The sequence below is a fragment of the Mchenga conophoros genome, linkage group LG18 (genome assembly GCF_057382185.1).
Source record: "Mchenga conophoros isolate Kocher_MC1m ecotype Shallow Benthic linkage group LG18, M_conophoros_male_GT1.1, whole genome shotgun sequence".
Classification (NCBI taxonomy): Eukaryota; Metazoa; Chordata; class Actinopteri; order Cichliformes; family Cichlidae; genus Mchenga; species Mchenga conophoros.
The window spans coordinates 33,870,656-33,894,267 of NC_140543.1; the positions used below are offsets into that span (position 1 = coordinate 33,870,656).

Here is a 23,612-nt window from a genome sequence, read left to right on the forward strand (position 1 = left end):
CTTGATTAAATAAGTAGGCCCAACAGCTAAGCGGTCATTCTTGCAATACTTTGTTGAAGTCTTTGATGTCTGCACAGATCCTCACACTTACCAATTTAAGTCATTCAGACCCAAGTGGACCCTAGTGTACCTCGTGGAAAATATAATCGTTTTTGTCACACTTTTAAACTGCAGTACTTGTTTTTCATGGCAATGTTAATGAAATGGGAAAAAAAGGAAACCACCATGAGACTACTTTGGATAGCTTCATGTAGGATTAAACTGTTTTTAGAGGATAAAACCTCCTTTTATCCAGCTAACCAGAACCCTTTTACTGTACCCCAGTTACATCAAATACCCTCTATACAAACACACACACACACTTTTTAATCTGATCCATATTCAAACATAGACTGAATTTTAAATCTAAGAGTGATGTGAAATATCAATACTATGACATTTGAGTTGGTTGTGTGAGAGAATCCCAGCTGATGGCACCAAGGAGCAGACGTTTCAGATGCCCTTCATGTGACTTTTATTCTCCGTTTTCAATTTTTCCCTTAGCTTGTTTGGATGAGGGAAGAGTTTAGTGGTTGGAGCAGTGTCAGACCCTGCTGTGAAGGTCAGCGCTGTGTCCGATAAAAGTAGTGCGAAGAAAACTTTCTCTCCCCCCCCTCACTCCCCTCTGTAATCTCTGAGTGAAGAAAATGCCAGCTGCCAGTCTCATTTGGAGAGATAAGGGCCTAGCCCCAAATGCACCTGTCTGGCCACCCACAGCTGAATAAAAGTGAAAGAATAAATATGTAGATGATAAAAAAAACAGAATAAAGGTTTAAAATAAAACGATCCCAGAGCACAGCTCCACACCGGCAGATCCCAGAGAAAACAGAACCAGGTGTAAACCATTTTATTGTAGCGCGTATGTGTGTGTGCTGGCTGTCGAGTCTTCACTGTTAACTCCCAGTTGGCAGGGTAAAATGGATGGCCTCTGCTATAGATTTTTGGCAGACACGTCCCCCTACAACCGTCTTATATCTTATTACCGACAGCCTCAGACACTCAAATTGATCTTTATCGGTGTGAAAAAAGAAATCCCCCATGGCATAGTCGACCTTTATGGTTCTCACCTTTCAATGGTGATTTTTTTTTTAAGCGTTGTGTGTTTGTGTCCCATGCAAGTGGAAATTCTAGGAGACACACCGAAGGGCTCACTGGAGGAATTTCCAGAGCAGCCCCGTCAGTAAGCATATCCAAGCTGAAAATCTTAAAGTTGTACTTAGACTGGACAGGAATGAGACATTTTTTAAATCCAAAATCCAGCCAGTAGTCTCTGCTGTTGCTGTATGAGGCTAATCTGCCTCCTAAAAACTTCCATTAGCATAAATAAGTTGTCAGTGCCACGGGCTTTTTGTCACTAAAGAGAAGAAATTGTACTTCTGTTGACAGTCAAATTATTTTGGTGGAATGGGGATGAGTGGGAGAGACGTTTCTTTCACCAGCTGAAGCACACAGTTATTCAGCACTGGCAGATCACCTCGGCAAGCACTCAGAACATTGTCTGTCATTTTCATAAAAAGCAGGAAGATGCGAAAGCAGTAAACACTCAGCTGCTCATGTGGAGCGTGAAATGCTGTCACTTCTTTTACTTGATTTTTAATGATCTTTTTTGAATTTTTTCTTTTTTAATTGAAATTTTACACACTAGTCTTAGAATGCACTCAAGTACCAAAGAGTAGCCTACAGAGTAAATACAGATCATTAATGATAACAGCTACACTCAAATAGACCTTCTGCTGTGCCACAACTCTGACCACTCGGAAACAGGAATATGTCAAAGCTGGATAATCTCTTTTTAGCTAAAAAAAAAAAAAGCGCCTAGTTTTAGACCATTAAAATAGATATGAAGTAAACCTGCAAATTAGTCTTAGAAAACCTCCAGTTTTCTAATGCAGATTAGAAAACTGGAGGCTCATAAAAGCTGTTGTCTCTGTAAACTAAAGTGTCCATATATTAATATTTGACTCGTTTGTTTAATCCTTGGTCATCATCTCTTCTCTTCCACGCGAGCTGCTCTGCCTTAATCTTTTCTCTTATCTTTCAGTTGACAGTTGATGAGTCTTAAGTCCAAACTACTGTGCAAATGTTAAAGGAAAATTATCCCTTTAAGAGAGTCTGATAAGATCAGCCACCTGTGGTAAATGGCCATTATAAGTCATTATGGAAATAGCACTTTTTTAAATGTCTCTTGTATATTCTGCATTTTCTGCGTCATCACTCAAACCATTTTCTAGTACAAGTAGCATTTTCTGCTACTTGTACTACAAAATGACTTTCATTCTTTCCTCATATTCTTTTATTCAAATTCTTTGTGCCACAGGCACCAAAAGGTAACTCGTTCGAGCTGAACATGTGTGCTTCTTTGTTCTGGTTAGCCATCGCACAAACTTCCCCCAGAGAGTCAGAACCTTTGGAGGTTCTACATAAAATTGCGTAAAATTGTGTAGATGTATGTAGGGTTTAAAATCGTGATTCCTTCGGTTCAGAAATACCATAATATAAAAAATTGATTTTAAAGTTTTCTTCAAGACAAACCTTTATCTTATCAAAACTGTAAATGTCAGAGAGCTTCAGCATTTGGATGGGGATTTATTATTCACCGTCTGTTAAACAAATGGTGCTTATCCCAGCTGTAAGAGGCGGGGACAGGTCACCAGTCTAAAATCAGATGTCCATATATTCATTTTCTGATATATGTTGGTGTTTCCAGTTCAACTCCAACAGCTGCAGTTTTCATAACAAAAGCTCAGAGCTTTTACATCTTGGTTGTTAGGGAAAGTCATAAAGCGCTCCTCCCTCCCCAGATTTTTTTAACTTCCATCCATCCATCCATCTTCATCCGCTTTGTCCGGGGCCGGGTCGCGGGGGCAGCAGCCTAAGCAAAGAGGCCCAGACCTCCCTCTCCCCAGCCACCTCCTCCAGCTTATCCGGGGGAATACCAAGGCGTTCCCAGGCCAGCCGAGAGATATAATCTCTCCAGCGTGTCCTGGGTCTGCCCCGGGGCCTCCTCCCGGTGGGACATGCCTGGAACACCTCACCTAGGAGGCGCCCAGGGGGCATCCTTGTCAGATGCCCGAACCACCTTTTTTAACTTCATTATCTTAATTATTTGCATTGTCAAAAACGTTTTGGGGCATAAATATAATGTTTTCCTGTTGCTATATCTCAAACTGACTTCATTCCTCATAGATTTCCAATTGCTATTTGCGCTGTCATGTGTTTAAAGTGCAGTACAACAGAAATCTTAAATTAAACACCCACATTGAGTCTGACGCTCCGTGTAAAAGTATGTGCAAAGAAAAGGTCCTCAGTCAAAGAAGAGTTGTTTTGTAGCTGGTGACAGATATGCAGGCTTGCAAGGTCTTAGGGAGTGCTGCTTCACTAATGCAAACCTGACCTTTTCTTGTCATGCTTCATGTTGTTTCTCAACCACCAGCCATTTTTAACATCATTACACCTCATTCAGTTGTCTCTCTCCTGGATTTCAGGTTCATTAAAGCGTCCAAGAGCTTCTTTCATACCGAGATGCAACGGAAACAGACATGAGACCACCATCAGTGAAAAAGCATTTTGCTACACTACATTACTCCAGTCTTCAGAAGTAGACGAACTCACACAGTTCAGGATTATAGCTCCCAACAATTCAAAGATCTGTGAGGGGAAAAAAGAGGTGTTGGTGTAACGTTTGACGGTGGGGCAAGCAGGAGGGAAAAGTAATAAATTGCTCTTGGCGCTCAACATGTCTCAACAAACCCACAGCGCTGTAGGCTGAACAGCAGATGGGGCAGATAAGGATTCTAGAGATAAAGACAATGAGAGCTGCAAGGAGTTAAAAAAAATAAAATTAAACAGCAGACTTATGTTCACAGCAGGGTGGACACAGCCATATATTCAAATATACAGTCAGAATGGATGTTTATGACTCCCATTTATCTAACCTACAAATAAGTAAGGCAGTAATTGTTGATAGAGGGTCACTTTGATGATTTATGTACTTGCACCTTGCACCAGCAATGGTGCCCGGCATCATTATAGTGCAGACCACAACCACAAATGGGACAAAGACCTGCAAATCTTGGGAGTAACACGTAACGATAGCGCTAATGACAGAATCAACTAAACAAATTAGAATTTTTAGCTATACTTTCCTGGCCAGCATTTGTCCTTTAAGTTGTGTATTTAAAACACATTTTTACATATTACACTTTCAGAAAGGCTTTGTTAGTGGTAAATAAATGAATTTAATCTTGGTTTTATGTGAGATTCACGTTTGGGAACAAAAGTACTTTGTATTAGAGCTATCCGGTCTTTAAGTCTGACGTCATTAGCCGTTTCCAGGTCCAAACTCCGCTTCAGGTCCCAAAGTCAAACAAACACTGCGGCATCACTGAGAGTTAAGAACTGTCTAAAGTCTTTCAGCTGTAATAAAATGATCAGAGTTGCTGCTCTACCAGGTGAAACAATTAAGTTTAACATCCAGGCATCCATGAAAACAGAATTTGTTAAATTTAACGGAGTTAGAAGTTAGCAGGAAATTAGCTCGCTAGTTTACACCTAAACATGATGTAGCATGTTCTGACTGAGAGATTTCTGGAAAAAATTCAGACGTACAGCTCTGCTATCACTTCCAACATAAATGAAGACAGGAAACTAAACAGCAGTGAAGTTTGTAGGGTTACTGAAGTTGGACTAGCTGGTATATAATGATGTGCTATGTGGTGGCTAGCGACACAGCTATGCTAGCAGTGAAGCTGAAGGATGAACACAAACTTTTAAAACTTTTTTTTCAATAAAAGTTAATGTGAGGGTGCCGATGGTTAGGGACAAATGCAATCGCCTGTCGGGATGTTGTAAACGGACCAAATTTCAGTCAGGAAAACAACTGAGACAATCCATCCACCATACAAGGTTAGCCATTAATATACTGCTGCATGGGCTGCTGCAGTTACATCGTAAGGTTTTAAAAACTGAGCTGTAAAATCAACAGTGACAATAAAAACCGAGAGGCCGACAGTGATCCCTGACTTTTTTAGGGACTTGTTCAGATTAAATTTGACGGGCGATCGTGGCTCAAGAGTTGGGCGTTCGCCTTGTAATCGGAAGGTTGCCGGTTCGAGCCCCGGCTTGGACAGTCTTGGTCGTTGTGTCCTTGGGCAAGACACTTCACCCGTTGCCTACTGGTGGTGGTCAGAGGGCCCGGTGGCGCCAGTGTCCGGCAGCCTCGCCTCTGTCAGTGCGCCCCAGGGTGGCTGTGGCTACAATGTAGCTGCCATCACCAGTGTGTGAATGTGTGTGTGAATGGGTGGATGACTGGATATGTAAAGCGCTTTGGGGTCCTTAGGAACTAGTAAAGCACTATACAAATACAGGCCATTTACCATTTTACCATTTAAATAGAACAAGATACAAAGCATTAAAAGCGCAACAGCAGAGTAGTTTGGACCCGGAAGCGGAGTTCATATGTCTTCACTTCACTTCACTTCACTTAACCTCCTAGGACCTGGCGCCCACATATGTGGACATCACATTTTGGGTTATTTAGACCAAAATACTCAATTTTGCTCTACATGGGCATTATACTGCTACTGTTCTATCAAAATTTTAAACAAATATCCTCATATGTGGCTCTTATTTTTCTTAAAAACAAAAAAAAAAAAATCTGGTAATTCTTTGTTTTTGCATTCATCAGGCCCCAATATGCCCAAATATCAAAGAGAGATTAAAAATGCATGTCGTGGAAGAGTTCGGGTCTTAGGAGGTTAAAGACAGGATAGAATTACTTTTGTTAAATGTTAATCAAGTAAGCGTGTATGCACATACATTGAATATTAGCTTTTTACGACAGACTTGTCATTTTTCTTTTTGTTTTCATTTAAGCATTAAAATCGTTTAAAACATGCTTATAGTACAGAAAGCTTGTGAGACTTTAGCAGCATAATCAGCAACATAATATTCAAACATACATGATAATTTTATCTTTTGAAGCATGAATGTAGTTGATTCACCACTGAGAAGCACGATGAGGATTTTGAATCTTTACCTCACAATATAAAGCACCCTGAGGCAACTGTTGTTGTGATTTGGCGCCATATAAATCAATTGAACTGACAATGTCTTTAGTCCCAGTTATTAGAGGGCACTTTCTCTGGGACGTATAATAACTTTAAGTATTTGCTTAAATACTTTTTGTTTTTATACACTCTTTTTAGAAATATGAGACTACCCCTGCTGCTTTTGGCTGATTATTGTCAGACGCCAAGTTGTGTGTTCAAATTCACTGCAGAGTTGCTGTCCTCATACAAGATGCAAGTTGGAAATGTAGGCATGTTGAATGAAGGTTGGGTTTTTTTGTGCATCCAGTAGGAACAGTGATACTGGCTGCACTACCTTTAACCCACTGTGATCTATTTTTATTTTTAATGATAATCTAACACACCCCCAAAAGATGATTCACTTTATTTTTAATAAAATAACTTTTTGCTTGTTTCTGAAACCTTCGATTAGAGTTAGGGCCATCACTAATGACCTGAGCGGTTTAAGAAAGTGAATCTGATGAACTAATTAAGACAGCGTACTTTGGATTTGGGCATTCATGAAAGAGATGTCAGTAATGGGTCTGTCAGGCCACGGTCAGCAGCCTCAGTGCACTCTCAGACAAACAGTGTCTGCTAACGCGCAGCGCATACTTCTTTAAACATAAAGGCTCAGTAAACTTCGTCAGATACCTTGTAGATAACATCTACGTGTGCGTTTGAATCTATGGTTATGTAAGCTGGATGAGCAGGATAGTGCTGACCAAAGGCCTTGCCCAGCTAAGATTGACTATGAAAGCCTGCAAAGGTAAAAAGGGTGCCCGGGCGAGGTAATGCTGCAGATGTGTTGTCGCATTAAAGAGATATTGAACTTTAGGATGACTTTACTTTGTGAGCTTTCCTGACTATGACGTAAAAACAGATATTTCCATCTTCTTTATCCATTGATCCATGCCTGAGCGTAGGGAATAGAGGATTTTTTGCAAGCCATTCACTCATGCATGCCAAAATGGGTCTTATGTTTATTTGAAATACCCTTTAGACCGGTCTTTATCACGAGTCGATATGTCAGCGATGCTACCAAAAAAGAAAATCGTGCCTGTGATATATTTTCCTCCACTTCAGTTTAGTTTTTGCACAGTATTAAAATAGCTGTAAGTGCAGGTGGTGGGGAAATCTCACATCCAGAGAGTGATAAAGTCTTTTTTTTTCTTCACCAGGTACAATCTTAAAGTCATCACAGAAACTAGGACACTGCTTTTTCTATGATGGCAGAATCACTAACATTTTCATACCTTCTTTTACACTGTGTGAATAAAAGCCTGAGATCTGAGGGTCATTTTCCAATAATGTGTGTCTGAAAAGCCATAATCATAAATACGTTTAATGGAGTATTTTGTCCTTTGATGCGGACACAGATGTTTGACACAGATTTTCCTGTTGAACACGATAATGAGAGGAACCAAATTCATCCTGCTTTGGTACAAAGGAGTAATAAGGGATGTGGAGGTGAACTGAGGATCTATTTTTTGCAGTTACCTGAACCACCTGGTTCCATAACGGTGTTGCGTAATATAGAGTTGGATAAGTTGTCATCCATCAATTTCAGATCGACAGAGTTGCTTTCTTATTTCTCACTTTTGGCAACACTTTAGAATAACTGCACACTGTTAAGCATTCATAAGGTTGATTCTTCAGTTATAAAGCATTATTCCTTCTTAGTATGTTATTTATAACCATTAATATAACTTGGCTCAATCTTGCTTAAAAGGCTCATAGATAACATGTTTAATGGCGGCTTATTTATACTTTATGACTGATGGGTTCAAACTACTGAATTTTCAATATGTTGAAGTTAAAGTAACCTATAAATTAAACTCTGTGTCTCATCTTACAATACATATTTGTATGTTCAGTGTCACACTGTGGTCTGTCTGTTAATTTCTGTTGATCTGTTGCTTTCTTTCTAACTTTCACACACACAGACACACAGACACACACACACAGACACACAGACACACACACACACACACACACAGACACACACACACACACACACACAGACACACAGACACACAGACACAGACACACAGACACACACACACACACACACACACACACACACACAGACACACAGACACACAGACACACACACACACAGACACACTCACTCTCTGATTAACGAATTACGAAAGTCAAGCTTCAGAATCGAAACACCACCCGATCCAGCCCCACACTGTCTAAATTAAATAATTTCATGTTTAAATGTGTTGTTAATCATTTCCACAGACTTTCTTAATGCTAACATTATGCTAACATGTTTGTAGTTGGTCTAATAGTTTATTTAGAGATTGTTAATCCATCATTTATCATTTAACCAACACTAAACCATTTAAATCCATGTTTATAAATGACATAGTAAGGAAGAGCAATCCTATATAAATGATGAATCAAGTATTAACTTATTAACGTACTGAAGCTTAATAGTGCTGTTAATGTAAAGTCTTACCCATGTAATGATCTGTTACTAAAACAGGTTAGTATAATCACCACATAAAGTCTGTAACTCAGACAAAACCATTCGTTTATTTGTCAAAATGCACTTTTTGCATCAGTGAATGAGTCACCGCCACTATTCCTTTGACATTGTTTAATCCTAGTTGATGTTTTTGTGCTGAATATTTAGCTCTTCTGTCAGCCTCACAGCAGATTTTAGAAATGCTTCTAGTTTCCTGACAACCTCGCCCTACATTTTCTCACTGACGCTGAATATCTGCAGACTTTTATTATTCTGAGGATAACTGGTATCGTGTATCAGAGTGAATATGTTTCAGATATTTATTTATTTTTTTTGCATGCATTTGCAGTTGAAAAGTAGTTTTCTTCCGATGTTTCCACAGAAGGGTAAACGGCAGCTACAGTAACATGAAACAAATGTGAATTTACACAACGCTACATAGAACAGAACCAAAAAGCACGGGGCTGCTGAGTGAACATTTACTACTGTAACAAAACAGTGCTGCGAATTACTGCCGAGCCTCTCGCTCTGTTTGGCCAAAGGTTCCCATCAACTTCACACATAATGCCCTCTATTGCAATGTAACAGGAACAGAAGTAGCATATGGGACCATTCTGTGCACTCTTCTGGCTTCTGCACTGCAACACTGTCCTTACTCTTATAGCTGAGGTGTTTAACTGAGCAGCTTCTTCATGTTCACAGCTGCAGCGCTGCTGTGTTTATGTGCTAAAAAAGGTTTCACTCATGATTTGTACCTGTGTGCTCGGTAGAGTTTGACAGTTAGATGGACTATAATGCATGTGAAGACTACACAGTGAAACAATGCAAGTGTATTTTGGAACGCTAACTCGTTTAACTGGAAGAAATATGATCTCTTTGCCTTACAAAGGCATATTAAAAAAAATAACGGTAGACCACTCTGTTTATTTGTTTGCTTAAATTCCAAGAGTATTTGAAAAGAATGACAACAACTGGGAGAAACAGAAATTTAAGCTCCTGAAAACTTTGTTTCAAAGGCCTGATTAGATTTAACTGATGTAGCTTTTTGGCAGCCATAAATTACATCAGCTTTTCCCAGCCAGAAAAAGAAGTGCTCTTGTATGATCCTGAACTGAAAAACTGATGATATCAGAATTGGTTTTTTTTAATTGTGTCTGGTTTTACAGCTGGTTTTATGTGTGTGCAGCACAACACAGAACCGTAAAACAGGATCATTCCTTTCTTTAAGAGTAGCTCCGCCAGTTCAGATGCGATGAGCTCAGAAGATCGTTTAGCATATTCGGCCTGCAGCAAACACACTGGACCTCCTGATGGTGTGCAACGCATCAGTCAGCTCCGCTCACATGTAAAGCCCCTGCCAAATGCCGAGTGCATCCTGGTGAGAAAATCTGATGGAAACTTGAAAACATTCAAGAAATGTTACACTGCAGGAAAAGAATAATCATTGTCGTTGTCTGTGTTTCCTTTTTCCTGGTATATATTGTAACACGAATACATCTGGGAACTAATATAGTTACAGCCTTTTAGGATAAATAGCAATGGTGCGGATTTAGGTACAATATGCAGCGTACAGAACTGTTACTGCTATTTGAGTGTCCATTGCGCACCAGTAAACAGGTTAATAATTGCAGGCAGATGATTGAGGAAATTACTTTAGGCTGCTTCTTCAGCTGCATTCGTTCTCTATTAGTGAGTGTTTAATGTGAGTAGAGATGAATTCCAGGTTAATGGGCTCTTACCACAGCAAATGAATGATTTGTAAACTGATACAACAGGGAAATGTGACTGTCTGCAGGTCAGCGAGTTAGCAGCAGGAATTCAGCATCTTGCAGTGGGTCGCTTCACATTAACGGTGACCTCTCTAATTGTCAAGCCATGGAGTTGCTTCCTGAATTTGAAGGATCATATACGTGTGCACATGTAAAATAACACGCCGTGTGATGCTTTGAGTTGATTCCATGCAGCGTGGGTGTCTGCTCTGCTGACACGAATTCACATGGGAGTTCAAGTGTTGCAACGCTGCACGGCACACGCACGCGTGACAATAACGCACGTCCACCCACGCTACTTGCACTCGCATCTCTATTTGTGTCACTCATCTCAATGTATCACTTTCCCATCCTCCAAATTCGCACTGTTTGCACTCATCCATCCCTTTTCTGGCAAACGCACTGACAAACAAATGCCTTCCCTCTGCCACCCTCTTTTGCTCATATCCTCCGTGCAGAAACAATCTCGCTGGATCTCTCTCAGCGTGGCTCCGCAGCCGAGGAAACCTTCCACACTTTTTATTTGCAATTCGCTTTAGTTTGGATACTGGCGGAGCGTCGCCCTGTTACCGTGAATTATCAGGTACAAGCTGCACGCGGGTACCAGGGACAGTGTTTGAGCGTGTGCACGCTCATATGCACATCAGAGAAGATTTGTCTGTCACACAGATTTGGCTAAGCGCTCTGATGTATTCCACTTCACAGGTTTGGAGTTTAGATCACGCAGACAGACACACAGGATATCTACTGTATTGTTTATCTGCGTCTCATTCAGTTTCCTCTTTGCTGCCTCTAATTCCATTTATCATTTTTCTCCATACAAGAGGCACGATCCCTCCAAAACTCCCCCATGTTTAATGCTTTTTCCTTTTTTTTCCATCTCACGGCTTTCCCATTTACTAAGCTACTGCCAGCTTTAATTTCCAACATTCTCGGCTCGGTAGAAGCGCTCATGATTACGTTCCATAACCATGTAACGTTCATCTCGGCCAGACGCATTTAAAAGGTTGGGTATGATTTGCCCTCTTTTTGTCTGCTGAACAGTGGAGCATGCACATTGGTGTCTCCCATTTGCAGAATTCGCCAAAGTGAGCGATCCGCTTGCATCATCTAGTGGCTGAACGCTAGTATTTCACAGTCACTGAAGTTAGTGGAGTCACACTGAGTGGTATTATTCCACACAGGATGGAGAAGAGGTGTCAAGTCAGACATTTAGTTTAAAAGCCTCTGTTAAAAATGAGGTTGATGGTGTCAGGAGCTAAAATCACGGCACTTTGATCACAAAGATGAATGGTGATTTAATGAGTCATCCTTTCACAAAGAGGGCTGATGAAAGGAGATATAATGGAGAGGATCTGTGGGCCCGCGAGAGACAGGAAATTAAGGCTTTCAATCCAAAATTCTGAAAAATATTCACCCAAACAACGTCTGAAGATTACATCCTTGAACAGTTCTTCATCCCTTTCTCTTCTCGTGTCGCTCTTTCTTGTCTTCTGTCTCATAGCCTTAAACATTTATAAACTTGATATTTTTGTAAACAAGACGACTGACTTGAGTCAGTTAGTCGCAGATGAACAAGAATTATATCTCATCAGAGAGTGTAGGAGGACGGGGTGGATGGAGAGGTATTATATGAATCTGAATAGCTCTGAGCTCCATCTGTTGTGTACTATAGAGATGAGTCATTCCGCCTAGTACAGCACGGGTCAAAGCAGCCTGAAATCTCCAGCTTCATAGTCGCACACATACAAACACTGACCCACAAATAAACACGTCCACTAATACATGATTGAGTGAGTCTGCCATCGTGCATTTAGACTGTGTCTACAGTTTAGTCAAGCCTATTAAGCCTCAGCTGGTATCCGAGATTGGTTTTCAGACCACATCGATGCTTGGGACAAACATTCTGAAATGATAACACAACAATGATAATATGCAGTAATAAAAGAAAACTCAAACATTAAACTCCAAAATAAGTGTTGAAGGAGACTTACAGTCTTATGCTCATTTTTCAGCTCAAAATTCTTACTCGGGGAATCGAGTAGAGTTCAAAATGATCCTTTTTGTCCTTTACTGCATCTTGGTGCAGCCCATTTATTCACACTTTGTCTGAAACTCTTCTGTTCAGTTTTATATCTATATTCACAACAACCACACCTCAAGGTGCGTTAATGTAAAGCGAACCTCAACGATCAGACAACCATGCATGAACAAGCCCTTGGCAACAGTGGGTGAACTATAGGTAAGAGTCAATGCAACGGTGGTGTATGAACACATAGAGAGTGAAACGAGTGAAGGAGAAATTCCCCAGCACCTGAAGGCTATTGCAGCTTAACTAAGGCAGGGTTCAGGGTTCACCTGATCCATAAAAAGCAAAATCTGAACATTTTCTTAAGAGTAAAGAGGGTGTCTGTCTCCCAAATCCAAACTGGGAGCTTGTTCCACAGGAGAAGCTCCTGAAAGCGGAAGTCACAAGTAAGCCTGAGAGTGAGGCGCTCCACTAGGACAATATAAAACACTATAGGTCCCATTTACTTTACCACTCCCAGATTAAAAGAAGAAAGAAAACCCACCTTAAAACTAAAAACACACACCTGATACATTGCTTCATATAGCTGCTATGACTGCTCTACAAAATCAAAGAGGAACTGCAAATGTGTACTTTATCGCTTTAACACTGATGCTGACAAGATCAGGTATGCCATTATAAAAATAAAAACGGACTAATCCTTACCTTAATATAATAGAAATATAATAAAAAATGGTACTACATGTAGTTTCCTTTATGTGCTCCCAACACTGAATAAACCAAATATCAAGCTATCAAAAAGTCAGACGCACATAGGCTCGCAAAGGTACTGTGTTCTCTGCCCCTGCTGTCCGACGTAGACCACATTAGGTAGCGTCCTCCAAAATTTACACCCAAAATTGTATTTCTGCAGAGGCGGAGGAGGAGGAGGATGTGAAGGCACTATTTCTCTATTCTGTCTCGTCATCACTTTCCTTCGTGAGACATCTGACTCAGTTAAACATGGATTACTTTTAATGAGGTGTGTGTGTGTGTGTGTGTGTGTGTGTGTGTGTGTGTGTGTGTGTGTGTGTGTGTGTGTGTGTGTGTGTGTGTGTGTGTGTGTGTCTTTCCCCCAACATGTATCCTCTTCAAAGCAATACACTGCTTGTAAAACAGTTTAAAGCATGTGTGTGTTCATGTGCATTGGTTGAAGTTGACAGCAGTTTAGATGCATGTGTGTGAGGGTACTTTCTAGATTGCGAGCTTGAGCTAAAGACAGAACAAAAGGCAGGAAAAACAGAGAAGTAATGGAAATGGAAATGTAGAGGCGGTGCCAGAAAATGTGTGAGGAAAATGTGATCTGTTTTCTTGTTTTAGCAGAGAGATGCAGAGCAGGGATACAGTGCTTACAGCTTTTCCCTCACACCTACCGCACGTTGTGAAAAAGAGGTGTGATTATGGCATTTTGTCGGGTAAGAGAGTAAAAGGGGAGCCACACAGAGGAGATATGGCAAGACGAGACAAAGAGACACTGAAACAGCAAGAAACATTAAGCAAAGTTCAAAGCGGAGCACTCTGCTGTCTTGTTTTTGTCTGTGCGACTGAAAAATACAACATGCATATCAGATGGAATAACATCCATTTCTCACAGCTGCGAGCTGTAACTTACCTTTCAAAGCTTTTTAGAGATGTTCATACAAACGATACAACATCCTGTGCCTCTCAACATATCAAGACTATACTTACACTTTTGTGTACAAGTAGATTAATGCACACACATCTCTAAAATACATGCATTTGAAGGTCAGGCATTCATTTCCTCGCGTTAAGTAGATTCGAGCCTTTGTGACTCTTGGTGTGATTGTGGAGAGCAAGTCCACTTATCCAATAGGGCGTCTATGCTATGCATCAGACAAGTATGCATGTCAGAGACTCACTAAACAAACAAGCCAGGTTGTGTCTCTGTGTTGCAGTAGTATTGTTATCGTTTCATATGCAAGACATTAGCAGTGATGTCCGTTTATGAGAAAAACGCAATAGTTCCAAGTGGTGCTGGGGTTTGTTTTTTAGCAGAAAAGTCTTGTCGTTCAGCTGATTAACCCTTCTCTCCAGCGGTTGCTTGCCACAAACCTTAGCCATTTTGCATTTGCTGTTTCATTTACTGACTACATGAGCTTAAAGTGATGTAAATCATATGCAGTATAAAGGAAAAGATGATCTCTGGGAAGGGCTACTTTTTCCTTACTAGCCACAGTGTTGGGTTTAATGCATCCCAAAATAACATGTTACTTTAATCACGTTACATTTTTAAGTAATGTAACAAATTACATCAATAAATAGATTTATTACATTATAGTTAGAATTATGTTGCTCGCTATGTTACTCAGGTTGTTCAGTTATCTGCACGATGGGTGGACAGAAAGAGAAAAGCATGAAACATGCCTTTTTCTACTAACGCACTTGGTGATATTGTTCATGTGGAGGGAGAAGGAAAATGTTGGAGCAGTCTGCAACGTTTGTGGATTGGAGATATGGACATTCCTTTTATTTTAATACAAAAAATGAAAATAATGCAATGATAAAGTGTAAACTACTTCTACGATAAAAACTACAGCATAACGTAACACTGACCCTTTGCAGGCGTGTAGCATGCTAGCAAAAAGCCCGCAAAGAACCCACGATCACAGGGTGCCACCCCAGCCCAGCAGCCAGAGGCTGATCTTCAGCTGCTGACAAGTTCAACTGCTAACTTCATATCTGACATGTTCTTAAAGCTGTTAGCTTTAAAATTAAAAAAAAAGAGCGACTAATACTTCCTGCTGCAGTAATTTTAGGCAGCATGGCTAATATATATATATATACATATATATATATATATATTCTGAAGCTTCTTCAGTCGTCTACGTGGAGGAGCTGGGGAGGAGGTGGGTTGCAAAGCAGCTTGTAGATGTGCAGCGACAGTGGGCAGGCTGAAGCAGGTTACAGTAAATAGTATGCCCTAGTCACCATCTGTGGCCTAACATTGAGGTCACCCCCTGGTATTGCAGCTGAGCTTCCCCTCACCAAGGGGAAACCCTGGAGCTGCCGATAGACTCGACGTTATTACTCTGCGTTGTTTTTATGGTAAACTTGAAGTTTTCTACAGAATTCTTTGAAAAACCATAAAATCCTTAGAACAATTCTTCAAGCACATACTATATGTGCCACACTTACTATATCTGTTCTATATTTTTATTTCTTATGAAATCTGTAACGATGTAGAAAGGTCTTGGGGTGATAATATGCTGTTTATCTTGTCTGTCAGGTGTCTTCAGGCCAGGCTGCTAATCCATTTTAATATCCCCCTTGGTCTCAGCTGACAGTGAACACTTCTGAAGTGAACCAAAACTAAACGGAAGTAATCATTGCCAATTTTCTTTGCCCTAAAAGCCACCCGCCTGCCCTAATTTAACTGCCACATTTAATATCCGTCTGCCAGGAGGTGGCAAGTGAAGATAGAGTGATGGGAGCTGATTAGTAAGGCCGTTTGACGGGGATGGATTAAAGTTTGGCAGATTAGGAGCGCAAGGACATCGGTGTCCGTGGTATTATTCACATACGTAACCTGCAATGTTTGATTTTTCCTCAAAGTACTGCCTCCATTCGTTTTTCCTTATCTCTCTGTTTTTGTATTGATTTACTTCTACCCACGTACTTCTCCAGTACAAACAAAAGCCTGATCTTCTATATTGCCTTTGATTAGTCAGGGGAACAGGATGCCTTTATTTTTTATTCATGCACGCACACCATGCAGACATGCCTGTCAGGAGCCGGCATATGTGAACATTCAAAGTTTGATTTTGTACTCAGTCCTAAATCAGACCTCATTTAACTACACGAGCCTCTGATTAGTAAGATTTACCTCATTGACCCAGTTACAAGGAATCAGGGCTGTATGTTAGCATTGCCACTGACATAAACATCGAAGATTCACAAACGTGCAACCAGACCTCGACAGATCTAAGTAACAGAGCTGCATGCTGAACATGGAACGACCTGATCTGAAAGCAGAGATAAAACATTTGTCTTTAGACTGGCACAGTATGTATTTGTAGGCTGTTGGTCCCACTGCTTCTGTTTGACACTTATTACAATTTTGATGTTTTTCTTCACATGTATACAGTTTTGTCTCATAGTTAAAGGGCCATGGTCTGTTTTCCTGTCTCAGCAGCAGCACCTTGTTGTTCAAGATCAAAGAAGAAGACTTGCAATAAGACAAGAAAGATTTTCTTGAATCTTGAATCGTTGAATCTTTTGGTGTTTTTCCGTATGTTGACTGTTACTCAAAGGTCAGACTGTGTAATACTGAGAGAAACCTCAAAAAGCCCCAAAATTACATCTCAGACTTTGCTATAATGCATAGCACCACATATGGAGAAAACCAAACACAGCATATGAGCACAAATACCTCACACCAACTGTCAGCATGGTGTTGGAGAGGTAATAAACTTGACTTTAGTCACAGGACCTGACAGCTTGCAGTCACTGAGTTGACCGTTTGTGTAAAAAAATATTCTAGAGTCAAATGTGAGGCCATCTGTCTAACAGTTAAAGCTTAGCTGAAACTGGTTCATGCAACAGGACAACGATCCCAAGCACACCTGCAAATCTCCAGCAGGATGCCTGAAAAAAACTGTTGCAATGCTCCAGTTAAAGCCCAGAGCTCAACCTGACTGAACTGAGGCATCTTTGTAAAGAGTGCATTCAAACTCCTCCGCAATGACGTCATTAAGAAACATTCAGTTCAATTCAATTCAATAAAACTTTATCGATCCTGAAGGTTGACCCCGAAGGAAATTGGGTTAAGGCTGCCGACCTTTGCCAGCACCGTCTTACCCTTCTGACCATACATACATTACACAGCATCACGTGGGGTAGACAGGTCAGAGAGGTATAATCATAACATATGACTTCAAATATTAGTGAATCAAGGTGTGACGCTGCAGTCCTGTGGAAACGTTCCTTTTCATGTGACTGTCTGTGTTTTTTTCCTCCTTAAACCTCAACAATTCAGATGGTTTCAGACAAAATGAAGTGTGCACTGTATATATTTCACAGATGTGTGGGACAATGTTATCAAATGGATGAGAACTGCATCCATAACAAAGCCACCACTGGTTTGTTACTGTTGCACTTTCATTCTTATCTCTTTGTATTTCGACTCAGGTGCACACACATAGACGTCTATTTGCATAAGCGCAAACACAATCAGTCTAATTCTGCTTTTCGTATTTGACTGTTTTTTGTTCTGTTAACTGAAAGTTGAGATGTTTTTGTAAAAGACTATTTTAATGGAATTGGTGAAACAAAAAGTAAACACTAAGAGGGGGAAATTATTCATATTAGACAATCAGAAAATGGTCTTCCTTCTTGTTTTGCATGTGTGCTGGTCCCCGAGCTTGTGTGCACACTTTTCCCATCTTCCCATGGCTCATAAAATGGGTTGTATTCCATCAAAGGCAGCTCGCACAACAAGCTTATTCCCTAATTGGTGCTTGAGCTTTTAAATTGCCTGTGTTTGCTCACTTCCAAGCAGTCCCCAAAATGCTAATGTGAAAAATTCAGCCTTTTAAAGAACAAAAATATTGTCAAAGTTCTGCATTAAGCATGTCTCCCTCTCTCACTGCTTTCCTATTTCCTTTGCAAGCAGATAACCCACTCTGTCTGAGAGGAAATAACATTTAATGGGGAGTAATTGATTCATATATTTGCATAATACAGAAATTTCATTCAATAAACTTTTGCTATAATCTGCTGGATGTGTATTTTTCTCATTTACACAAATAAAACTCTATTACAATCTTAATCATAGTCAGTGGCAGCTCTCGAGTCTGTTGGGGACCCAGGCAAACAAAATCACAGAAGGCCAGCATTCGTCACCAGTGTTGGTCAAGTTACTTGAAAAAGGTCATCAGTAACTAATTACTGATTACTTCCCCCAAAAAGTAATCCCGTTATTTTACTGATTACTTATTTTCAAACGTAATTAATTACTTAGTTACTTAGTTACTTTTTAAAAACACGATTTACAACCTGAGTAGGTGATAAAGCGATAGATCTTTCAGCCCAATTCTACTTTTTCTGCATAATCCATCATACAAAATGTAATCAAATGGAAAAGTCTCTTTTTAAAACTTGTTTTATTGGTTTTAATCTTTTAACTTTATGCATCAAGCAAAAATTTAATTATATGCAACATTCTCTGACTGGAAGAAATTAGTTTAGCATTTAAACCTATTTTCTGCACATTCCAGCACATAAAATAAAATATTTTGTGTGTTTACACTCAGTCTTTCAAATAGATGCAAGTAAAACACAGCAGAAAATAAATAAAGTCAAAGACTCAGCGGTCCTGTTGCTCTATTTTCACCTGTAAAGCAGGAGCGGGGTAGGCGGAGGTTTACCCTGGTGCAGGTGTGCCGCGGTCAGTGGAAGAATCCGTGAGTTTCTCTGTGAGTTTCCCATTACGTCATAGCTACTCGGTGCTTGTTGGAAGTTTAGGGGTTTTTTCGCTGTAAAAAGAAGTTTTCTTCCCACGCACAGCGGACACTAATGTTTTTGTCACTTTTTATGGAATCAAACTCAAAGTAAGGTCAGTACTTCCACGCTTTAAACGCTGCAGCTGATACTCTCTCTGCACTTTGTTGATCTGCACACAGCTGTTGTCACGAACGTCGCACTCGCTTACGTCACTGTCATGAGACATTCTTGCAAAATATCACGGTTTTAGTAACGCAGTAACGCAGCGTTCCTACGGGAAAGTAACGGTAATCTAATTACCGTTTTCACAATAGTAATCCCTTACTTTACTCGTTACTTGAAAAAAGTAATCGGATTACAGTAACACGTACTGCCCATCTCTGTTCGTCGCAACCTTATAAATTTATGTCATAAATAATCTCATGCCAAAAAATAAATAAAAAGCAGTTGCATAAAAGACAGGTAAAACATTCATCCTGAGCCCAAGTTTATGTCAGTAACTGTGCCCTACTGTTAGTTGACTGCCACTGTCCCAAAAGTGACTCTTGGCCGTGCACGTTAGCCAAGTTAACTAATGTTACACACCAAGGTACACAAAAGGAGGAAGGACTTCCATTTGGACATGAAATTTGTTGTTCTGCTTAAAAGGAGTAAAAGCAATGGGGCTTCTAAGGTTGACAAATCACGTTTTTGTCATGATTTTTTCAGTAAATTTCCCAGAAAGACCATCTGGCCTAAAGCTGCATCACTACTGGACTTAACTCAGCTTCATTATCTTGCATTATTCACTTTAGGAGATCTGTACTAGTTCTCGGGTCAGTGTTTCAATCTGAACTCTGGGATCAGGGTGGATGCTGTCTATTTGTCTCTAAGGTTTGTGTCTCATTTCAAAAGAATGACAACAAAATGTTAGAAGGAATGCAGAAGCCTAGGTGGAAATATAAATCTTTCTCTAATGATCAGGTGAAATAAATATGATTTTTAGATTTTCCCTCAATTATTCCATATTATCATTTGATGCTGGGATGCTCTTTAAACTCTTATTTACTTAATGATGTTGTGTCCTCCTTTGCTGGGAACCAGCTGGAGAATTAGGTCCACCGGCTTTTCATCTCAGTGTATCCAAATTCTAAAGTAATGTTGTAAAGTCTCCATCTGTAGATAGATAGAAACGCAGTATAAAAAGTAAGGAAATGTGTGTTTGGTTGATTATTTCTTTGTTATAAAAATGCTTCTGGGCAATAAATCTTATACCGTTGGAAAGCCTGTTGACTTCACCTTAAATGATGCTACAATTGTGGGTTGAGCAGCAAAGTTCAGCCCAAAGATAAAGATATCTGATGATAATGATGCATTTTTCTCCAATGCCACAGACTAATTAGGGAAATTAAGTCAATAATAGTCATATTATTACAACACGTCATCCTTTGATATAACCGTACTTGCTATGAAACATAAAACTCTTGTAGCTGCATTTGTAGCTCAAATATTTACACTCCTGCTCATGCATTGTGCATGTGATGCAGAAAGACTACAGCCTCTCTAGAAGGGCGGTATGGGAATGTGGGAACGCATTACTGCTTTGTGCCTTTGCCTGCTGCCGCAGAAGAAAAAAAATCTCCCAGTTCAGCTTTTTTCATTCCCTTAATCCCTAATCTCATTACCGTAAACATGTGACATCACCATCTCTGTATCTTATGCACACGGCTATTTTTAATAATATTATGAATAAAAGTTCTTTGGAATGACTTTTGTGGGTTTTTTTTATTTGATTTTGGCGTTATTAACCTTCTTTTGATTTTGTTAAGCTCTGGAGAAACGACAGTTAATTAGTGACACAGTTCCCTTCTTTCTGTATATTCAGGTAACTCACCTTCAGAGGAGTCCGAGGAGCGCGACAAGGAGCGCGACAAGGAGCCCCGGACGCTGACCTACCCTGCGTATATTGCCAGTCTGCTGGACAGTGGAGCAAAGCGCATGGCAGCCGGAGTCCGCATGGACTGCAGCAGCCAAGGCCAGTGCCCACGGTCCTGCCACCTCTGCCACATGAGCCCAAGGGCAGCACAAGGGCGGCAGCAGTCTGAGCCGGTGCTGCTGCAGATTACCAAGGCTACACCTATTTATGAGCTGGTATCCAACAATGAGACCTACCAGGTGTGTACAGTGTTTTGGGTGTTTGGTCTTTAATATTTAAACTACACAAATTTATTCTTCACACCCTCTAAATTGAAGGCGGTGCCTTCTTGAAATCCATTCCCTGTGCAGCATCGAAGAACACATTTATTATGCAGTGTCCTTGTGATCCTAAAGGCTTCATTAGGAAACAGGTTATGGAAACAGAAATCCTCAGAAAGAAGCATTTCCCTTCCAGGATGTCACGCCTTTCTTTGCTTGAAGCATCCTGTGCCATAAACTGCCTTATTGCGCTGTGCCTTATTTGACTCCATCAATACTGTACATCAATAGTGCTTCTACTGCTCCAGCAGGGTCAATACAGTGCTACTCCTGCAGTGTCAGGCCTTTATCCTTAAGCTCAGTCAGACAGCTGCTGTTATTGAAAGAGTCTGCTTAGAGTCTGCTACAGCTTGACTGTGCAGGTATGTGTGCAGAAAAGTTCAACTGTAAAAGTACTTTTTAACTCTTCCCTGTAGTTACCAATATTGCCTTTACTCTAGTGCTATGCAATATTGCAGATTTTGGTATTGATCCAATATCAAGTAAATACTGGGCCGGTATTGCCAATACTTTTAACCCATAAAGGCTGCTTATGTAGGGGAGAGCAGTGTGTGAGATAATGAGTTAACAAAACATACCTTTCAGCTTAAAACTGTGTTTTTTGTGACCTGTATAATAAATATTCCTGTCTCTGCAGGACTTCAGGTCAGCTTCTGTTGTTCACATACCCTGATGCTATAAATAATATGGACGTGACAATCAACACAAAAAGATTCAGACGTTTTTCATAGTGCATGGTTGAGATGCTTTTTTTAATTACCAAAAAATGATTAACACATGCTGAACGTGCAGAATGAAAAGAATTCTATTGTGCTAGTATTAATCTGACACCATTAAGAGCATTGCACCAATATTTACATCTACCCACCTCCACCATTTTTACTCTGAAAGTTTTATGAGCCTTTCAGGTTTTCCACATTTTCTACAGCATTCTGGTAACGTGCGTAATACCAGTTTTTTATGTAATGTTAAAATGTGAAACATTGTCCCTGCCTGGGTTCTATATCCCCAACACTGTGAGACGTCTGGAGGTCTGACAGGGGTTCGGCTGTCTTTTGATAAAATCTCATTAAGTAGTAGCCACTCCAGTCCACCGTTCCTAAAAGCACAGAGTTCTGTGTCCATGTTATCCTCCTGTAAGGTTCCTCCTCACCAGTGAACACTGGCTTCTTGATTTCCTGTCTGACCGAAGCCTGTTTGTCTCTGATTGTTCATGTTTGACTTTGCGCCCCCATGAAGAGTGTTGGGGCTTTGAACCTTGTGTCTCACTGAATATTGACAGCTCTGTCAGCCACATGGATCGGTTTGCACTCTCTCATTTATTGTGGCACATTATATAAACAGGTGCTTGCTTTTCCTAATGTCCAGTGAATTCAGTTCATCACAGAGGGGCATGATTGTAGGGGAGGAAATTAATAAAACACTCTTAAATTCTGTTTCTGATCGCGCGGATTTGTCTGCCGATTGGTGTGGGGGAGGGGGGGGGGGGGGGGGGGGGGATAGCAGAATTTTTTCTTAAGAGGAGTGTGGAAAATTTAAAAACGAATCACTTTGACCTGATCTGAATGTTGAATAAATGCAGGTTCAAAATTCTTATTTCATTGTTTTTGGTGCCTTAGAGGTGGAGAGATAAATTGAGGTTCCGCTGAGAGTACTCTGGATAGCTCTCTCTCTTTGTCAGCCTATAAACCAGAAAATACTGTCAACAATCACAAAAAGTTTTCTGTAACTCGGGCAGTGAATGATATACAAACCACCCCCTCAGAATGCAGACAGAATAAAAGTGAAAAACTGTGCGTTACTGAAGTAGAAACAGGTGCATCGAACTGAAAAGTCTTTAAATTTATGTAGAACAAAATGTTGCATGTTTATTGGGATCTAATAGATATAACCTGATTACTTTTTTATGCAGTGTTTTATGTTTTTTTTTTTTTTTTACATGTTTTTATGTTTTACCTCATTAGACAAACACCAATTTGCAATAATTTGCAATGTCCAGTGGAGAAAGTGTAGTAAATTAAATAACTTAATGCATATTTGATACATTTTATTGTATTGGTTAAAGACACCCACTTAGGTAATCAAATTTGCCTACAAATTGACCATTGCATGGAAAAAGAAACACACAGGGGTTTTTAACTTACAGTTCCTGGTATAAAAATCGTGAAGTAGAAAAGTTTATGTGAGAAAACAGCTGTAAAAATACAGGTGTTCATGTGTGTTTATCTCTGCCCTCTCGCTGTTTCTTATCGTAGGCTCTTCAGGAGGCAATGATGAGCATGCTGTGGTGCTCAGGCAAAGGCGATGTTATCGATGACTGGTGTCGATGTGATTCCAGCGCTTTTGGCACAGACGGACTGCCCACCTGCGCCCCGCTTCCTCAGCCCATGTTAGTAAAACCTGTATTCTTCCCCTTACATGGATTGTGGTAAATACAATCAATTGTTTCACAGGCAGAAATTGTTCTCCTGCTTCAGCGGATTTGTGTGCAT

At 40.2% G+C, this 23,612-nt stretch overlaps 1 protein-coding gene across 9 annotated transcripts in view; it reads left to right on the plus strand.

Moving 5' to 3' along the window:
• The window catches only part of astn1 (astrotactin 1), a 480,480-nt gene that overhangs the window by 401,223 nt on the left and 55,645 nt on the right, over positions 1 to 23,612 (plus strand). For all 9 annotated transcript variants that reach the window (XM_085253594.1, XM_085253595.1, XM_085253598.1 and 6 more), the window contains 2 exons: positions 20,750 to 21,039; positions 23,376 to 23,509. In XM_085253594.1, the coding sequence (XP_085109720.1) occupies positions 20,750 to 21,039; positions 23,376 to 23,509 (424 nt within the window). The remainder of the gene's footprint in view (positions 1 to 20,749; positions 21,040 to 23,375; positions 23,510 to 23,612) is intronic.